This window comes from Canis lupus, chromosome 25, assembly GCF_011100685.1.
Source record: "Canis lupus familiaris isolate Mischka breed German Shepherd chromosome 25, alternate assembly UU_Cfam_GSD_1.0, whole genome shotgun sequence".
In the NCBI taxonomy this organism is placed as follows: Eukaryota; Metazoa; Chordata; class Mammalia; order Carnivora; family Canidae; genus Canis; species Canis lupus.
In genome coordinates, this window is record NC_049246.1 from 19754451 (window position 1) to 19762179 (window position 7729).

General features: G+C 35.4%; 1 protein-coding gene across 1 annotated transcript; it reads left to right on the forward strand.

Annotated features, from left to right (window-relative positions):
- Positions 1-337: 337 nt before the first annotated feature.
- On the forward strand, positions 338-1667 carry LOC119865886 (MAM and LDL-receptor class A domain-containing protein 1-like). Its single transcript, XM_038574498.1, has 3 exons — positions 338-469; positions 864-1128; positions 1651-1667. Exons 1-3 carry the CDS (start codon positions 338-340, stop codon positions 1665-1667), a joined length of 414 nt encoding a protein of 137 aa, XP_038430426.1.
- The last annotated feature ends 6062 nt before the right edge of the window (positions 1668-7729 follow it).

The following is a 7729-nucleotide window of genomic DNA, read 5'->3' on the forward strand; positions in this document are numbered from 1 at the left end:
CACATATATTTCTGACTTCTAAAAATTGCAGCAAGTCATCAGTCTTTGCTCATGCTTTAAGTTTTGGCTTAGAGCTGATTTAAACCAGTGCTGCTAAATAAATAAATAAATAAATAAATAAATAATAAACAAACAAACCAGTGCTGCAGAAGAGTTTCATGTGATAAAAATTTATAAACTAGTATTGTGTCTTTGTACACTCAAAAATTATGGGCCTCTGCATCCCCATTTGTAAAATAAGTCAATTGGATTTGTACCACATTATCTTCAAGATTCCTGCTAGTGCAGTATCTTGCCATCCATTATGATTTCATTGGTGTTTTCCACATGACAGCACATGACCTTTGAGCTGTCATCAAGACCCAAGGGCCAAGAGCAGTGTGCCAAACTCATGGCAGATGTCTACTTCTGTGATTCAGCCCTGACCAGGGTCTCAGGAGCCAAATTTCCCAAGTGGAGGCTACAAAAAGTTTGTAAACTACCTACTGGTCGAATACAGTTCCCTTCACGTAATTCTAGAATTGCGAATGCAGCTTTCCAAAGTACTTAACTTACTGTGTAAAATAGCTTCAATCTCAAGGAAAATCTGATGTAGTGGTCAAATTTAAAACACACGAACCAAAATCTCTTCTTTAGTTTGAAAGTGTCATTTTTTAAAGGATGTTGTTTCTAAGGTTAAGATGAGGCATAGTCTCTAATAACACCTGGATGTTTTGCGGAGCTCATGTCATTCCTAATTGAAGATTAATTTATTTAAATTACCATAATGTTTCATTTTTACCCAGGAATAAATGTATCCTATAATATTTCAACACCGGACAGAGCAATAATTCTAATATGAAAACAATTTGCTCTCTGTTTAGGTCTTGTGGCCCCCCCAGCCATCATCCTGTGAAGCCCATCAGTTTTCTCGTATCTACACACTCCAGTGTGTCCCCCTCTCTGGGAAATGTAACAGACAGGAAGACTGCATAGATGGCTCTGACGAAATGGGTTGTTCTCTCAGCCCCCCGCCTCAGCGCTGTGGTGAAATGGAGTTCCAGTGCTCCAGCAACGAGTGTATCCCATCTCTCCTGCTATGTGATGGAGTGTCCGACTGCCACTTTAATGAAGATGAATCCAGCTGCTGTGAGTTATTTTCACTAACTCAGTGTGTCAGGGAAGAAATGCAGTTTGGAAATTATAAAGAGAACTTGACAGATGAAGCAAAGTTCTCTAGAGTCTTACCATGATTCTATCATTAGTAACGTAGCTGCTTGTATTATGTTGCTAAACAAAGCATGTAGACCTTGCTTAGCATTTCTGGAAACATTCTGTTTGTAGTCACACTAATCTCTGTTAAACTTACCTGATTTTCTTTTTTATTTACATCTGGGCCTTTTATGTGGGGGATGCTCCTATGTATTTGTTATCTTTTTTGTTGTTTTTATTACCATCTGCCACCGTGCAAAGTTACTACAGTATTACAGACTACATTTCCTATGCTGTACTTTTCTTCCCCATGAGTTATTTATTTTATAACTGGAAACTTGCATCTCCTAATCTCCTTGACTGACTTTGCTCACCACACAACCTCTGTCCCCTCTGGCAGCCACCAGTTTGTTCTCTGTGTTTATGGTTCTATTTTTTTTTTTTTTGCTTGGTTTTTAGATTATGCATATGAGTGAAGTCATATGGTATGTGTCTCCCTCTGTCTGACTGACTTGCTTAGCATAATATCCTCTAGATCCATCCTTATTGTCATAAATGGCAGGATTTCATTCTTTTTTATGGTTTATATTACTAGTGTGTGTGTGTTTCATATCTTCTTTATCCATTCATCTATTGATGGATGCTTGGTTTGTTTCCATATCTTGGCTATGTTTATTGCAATAAATGTAAGGGTGCATATATCCTTTGGAATTAGTGTTTTGTTTTCTTTGGGTAAATACCCAGATGCAGAATTACTAGATCGTCTGGTGGTTCTGTTTTTAATTTTTTGAGGAACCTCTGTAGTATTTGTTTTTGTTGTTGTTTGTTTTGTTTTTATCATAGCTGTACCATTTTACATTCTCACCAACAATACAAGTGTTCCTTTTTCTCTACATCTTTGGCAACACTTGTCATCTCCTGTCTTTGACACTAATCAATCTTACAGGTGTGAGGTGATTATCTCATTGTAGTTCTGATTTGTATTTCTCTGATGGTGAGTGATGTTGAGCAAATTTTCATGTGTCCATTGACCATTTGGATGTCTTCCTTGGCAAAATGTCTTATTCAGGTCCTATGCTCATTTTAATCTGATTACTTGTGTGTGTGTGTGTGTGTGTTTGTGTGTGTGTTCAGTTTATATTTTGGATATTAAGCCCTTATCAAGTACATCATTTGCAAATATTTTTTCCCATTTAGTAGGTGTTTTTTTTTTTTTTAGTTTTGTTGATAGTTTCTTTCTCTGTGCAAAAGCTTTTTAGTTTCATGTACTTCAAACTGATAAATTTGCTTTTGTTTTCCTTACCTGGGGAGACAAATCCAGAAAAAATATGCTAAGGCCAATGTCCAAGAGTCCACTGCCCATGTTTTCTTTTAATTGTATGGTTTCAGGTCTTGCATTTAGGTCCTTAATCCATTTGACTTCATTTTTGTATGTGGTGTAAGACAGTGCTTCAGAATTATCCCTTTGCATGTAGCCATCCAGTTTTCAGCACCCTTTATTGAAGAGACTGTCTTCTCCCTGGTGTGTACTCCTGTCTCCTTTGTCATAGATTAATTGTCTATTTATATGCATGGGCTTACCCTGTGTTCTATTCTGTTCTGTTGATCTGTGTATCTGATTTTCTGTTGGTGCCATACTATTTGATTATTATGGCTTTGTAGTATATTTTGAAATCTGATTGTGATACCTCTAGCTTTGTTCTTTTCTCAAGATTGGTTTGGCTATTTGGAGTCTTTTTTGGTGAGACCCATATAAATGGGTCTTGTAGAAAATACTATTAGTATTTCGATGGGGATTGCAGTGAATCTGTAGATTGCTTTGAGTATTTTGGACCTTTTAGCAAATTAATTCTTCCAATCCATGAACATGATATATCTTTCCATTTATTTGCATTTTTTTTCAGTTTCTTTCATCAGTGTGTTATAGTTTTCAGCATACAGATCTTTCCCTTCCTTGGTTAAATTTATTTTTAGATGTTTCTGGATACACCTGTAAATGGGACTTGTTACTGTTTTAACAAATGTTTGTGGAAATGGACTGAGGGCATGTAGTTTAAATTTCTTCACAGTGTATTTATGAAGATGGATCAAGCAAAGAGACATAGGCAAATATTAATTTTAATAAAGATATGTAGGTAGAGGTTGGACCTGGACTACTACCTGAGTAGATGTCATGTGATTAAGGATTCATGGAAGTAAATCCTAAGGACATGGTTTTGAATATCATCCTTATCACTTATTACAAGTGCAGGCTTGAGAACATTATTAGAATCAGTCTTATCATCCATGTAATACTACTTTTTAGAACTGTGAAGATTTGAGAAAATATATGGAAAATCCTCAGCCCTGTATTCAGCACTTTCTACTTTTATTATAACTAGCCTATTTCATAGAGGGAAGGGAGAAAGTTGGTTAAGAATTACACAAATCATTAAGGTGAGCACAAAAGCATGGTGAGTCAAAGCACCACTACCATCTCATTAATTATTTGTTTGCTTGGTGTTTTATTATATTGTATTTTATATTTTGGCATAGGTTGCAGTGATAGAGCTACACAAACCACATGTTAATGACCACAATTTTTTTAAGTAGTAAAAAACAGCTTGGAAACAAAACAAAACAAAACAAAACAAAACAAAACAAAACAAAACAGCTTGGAATGTAACTTTAAGGGGACCTTGAAAGAAATAAAAAGCTATTTTAGTGTTTTGTTTAGAGTGGGCATCAGGAATTATAACTATTAGAAAAAGAGGACGGATGAATACAAGAAAGGGGATACAGCATTTGGATGTTCAAAGATTTTAGTCATAAATAAATGAACTTCCTTTCCTAGTTTAGGCTTAGAGATTGGTATTCCATTCCCCTGTTATTTCCTACATGTATATTCTTTATGTAATAAAGCTAATTTGTCAAGTCTTATAATATTTTCTTAGAGGAAAGTAAACAAATGGAAGTGAATGAAGAAGAGAAAGCCTGCCAAATAATTTATCCCTATTTCCATCAGGGCTCTAAGTAATTTGGTTGATAGAAATCTTATTAAGTTCAATGGAGTCATATGATATTTGACTTCAAATAAGAATGCTATTTAAATAGAAGCTTAGGAAAGTACAGTATCCTTATACTTTCAAACACTCTTTGGGAACTTGGTGTTTGATGATGGAGTAACATATGAAGTTCTACTTCTAAAGGGAAATAAGCCCATGCTGGGAACTGGTATCGTGATAGTATTACTTCCTTCCATCTCTGAAATATTTAATTAAGTTATGAGTCTATAAGGAAAATTGTGTGAAAATTAGGGAAAAAATGCTAGGGCAAATTTACAGAATAAAAGCACCTAATGATGACTCACACAATTGAAGATATACTAGGTTTTTGGTTTTTTACTGGGCTTACCTATTGATTGAGAATGGTATTTTTTTTTAAACTCACAGTTATTTATTCACTCACAAGGTCTCATTAAGAATGTAATTTATGCCACATATTGTTGTGGACATTGACAATACAGATGGATGTGCATAGACCGGCTCAGATTGTGGATTCATAATATATTACTGAAGGTGATAGTTGAGGATAAAATAAGTTCTGTGACAGAGATAAACCCAATGTTATTGAAAACATAGGGTAGGTCATACTTGTGATGCTAGGGAATCTGTAAACTTTAGTAAGAGAAGTGTTTGCAGGGGCAAATTTGGAAAGACAGTAGTCATTTGGCAAGTAAAGTATAGAAATGCTTGATTCCATTAAAGGTCCAGAAAGTGAGAAAAAGTTGTTTGTCTTGAAGAATATTTTGTTTAATTGGAATAGAGTTTGTGGTGAGAAATGTAGAAATAAGTCTTGAGAGATGAGCAGGGACTAGATTTTGAAGAATCCTTCCTCACCCATCATGCGACTGACACCCACCGTTCAAGTCATACATGGAATGCACTGGAGTGAGACACAGGGCTGGCTAGAAGGTGTCACAGCTGACGTACAAAGAAATGACTGCATAACAGTGTGAAGTAAAGATTTTGACTATTAGAACCGTTCAGATGAAGAAGAAAAAGAAAGTAAGCAAGAATAGTTTGCAAGTTCCTGATTTGGACAACAGGACAGAGAATGGGCCATTTCCTGAGCTGGGGAAAATGGGAGGAGAAGCTTTGCTTAGGGGAAGATTATGGCCTCACTTTTAAACTTGTTGTGTTTGTGGTTTGTGGTGCATCCACATGGAAATATTGAAGATGTATTCAGAATGGATAAGTGGAACTCAGGAAGGAGATAAAGCAAGATATATAAAGACACATGGCCTTCAGCATACATGCTTGAAGCTGTAGGTGTTGATGAAATAATATAGAAGATAGAGAAGAAAACAAAAGGTAGAGGACAGTTAAGAGAAAACAAACACTGAAAGACCCTGAGATGTGGTCAGAGACATGAGAGGACACTGGTAAGAGAGTGACAACCATAAATGAAACGTTTAAAGCCTTAAATACAGAGTATTCACAGGCTGGAATGTTTCTGAGAGATCATTGTAAGATTAGGCCTAAAAAATATGAGTTGGGAAAAGCATAACAGAATTCCTGGTGATCCTGGAAAGGAAACTTGCGGTGGACAGGAGAGACAGAATTCTGAAGCCAATCTTTAATAGAGAAAGTAAGCAAACAGAGAAATCAACTATAGACACCTCTTCCAAGAAGTTGGCACTTAGAATGTGATGTAGTTGGAAGAAGAGGAATAAGTTTTTTTTTTTTTTTAAGTTGGTTTTGAGAGGCTTGCACATGTTTAAATGTTGTAGGTATAAGGATTCTGAAGTGGTCACAATTTAAGCAGGGAAATCAATAGCAAATGGCCTTTTATTCTTGTAAAAATAAGTGTTCTAGTGATCAGAATGTTTATATAAACCTGTGATGAGTTCACTATTTAAAAGTAATTCATTCTTAATATTGTCTTTCCATTGGAAACATTTTTCTTTAATAAAGTCAAGTGGTACATCTTTACCAAAAATATCCCCCTTCTCTTAAAAAAAATAAAAGGAAAAAGGAGAAAAAACTAGTATGGTTTAATTATATAGAAAAATAGCACAAAGTTAGGAGCTTTCTTTTACTGATAACTCCTCTAGCTCATCAGATGTCGTATCCTCACAAGACACAGATGGTACATTGATTTTGTAAAATTTAAGAGTATTTTAATAAAGAGGTTATTTATTTATAGGGAAATAGTATGCATAAGGGAACCACACTAGGTAGTAAAAGCAGGAGCTGTTAGTACCCATAGGCCAAAGGATGTGAGAGGGAAGATGTGTCTTAGCCTGGAATCAGAGAGGGCTACTTGATAAAAGGTCAGAGAACAGCTAGCCCATGCTTATCTCACAGCCTCTTCCATCCCTTTTACCTCTTGCTGGTTCTATACATCAGCCAAACCCAAGAAGAAGCTAGAGGGCTAGAAGTGCGTTGACGTGTCCTTTATAGTTCAGGCTCCTGGATTCTGAGCAGAGAGGGAAGATGCAGAATGTTTCATGAGAGGCATGTGGAAGCTATCTATCAATGATGGATGTGACTGAAAAAGATGAGGAAGTGAATAGTCTATCCACTTTCTACCATTAATTCATATTCCATTAGTAGTCAATATATCTTATGAAGCTGATTGCCATTTAGAAGATTTAAAATGGGTTAGGCTCTTCAGATTGGTGGATCAAACTTTATCATCAATATTTTTATGATCAGCCTTTAAATATGTTAGCTTTGATCCCAGCATCCTATGGCAGTTCTCTATGATAGGATAAAAATAATCACTTTGCACTTGATAGCTTCTCGCAAAAGTGTTCTTCAGCTTATTCAACGTTAAAACCATGGTGATTGTCCATTTTCCAGAGTTACTGAAGAATTGGATGAATATGGTCAGTTGCATAATGCACATAATAAATTATTATTCTTTACCTGTTAAATTGTTTTTGTAGTTTTATAAAACATATTTAAACTGCTAATATATTTCAGTAAGAGTAGTAGTTGGTTTTAGCTCAAGGGCAGAGTAAATATCCATCCTGTTCTGTGCTAGGTGTGGACATGCCTTGAAGGGCTGACAACCTTCATTCTCAAGATGCAAGATCATAGTCACTCTGCTTTTCAAAATGTGGGACTGCATACGTGTGCTTTAATATTCATAGTAAATGGATATACATCCCTAGACACATCTACTTTACTTTTGTCTATATTTTTTATGTAACAACAATAATTTATAAGAGAAAATTTGCTTTAGGAAAGTAACTCCAGTGAACCATTCATGAATTGCTTATATTTAATGCATGTTTAATACCTGAGTGAATAAGCTAAAAGCCACAGAATGTTCTGTCTTATTTGGTTCATTTTGATAAGAAAGAATGTCAACCTCTAGGATGACAGATTGAGACAAGTGTTTTTATAGACATTAAGCCATCATGTTTGAATGTGGTGAAGGCAGATATTGTCCAGGGAAATTCTGAAATCTAAGTTTCCTCTAAATTTTATATATAGATTATTTGGTGTACTTTTGGAATTTTTCTTTGTTGTGTATGTAGTGATAAGGA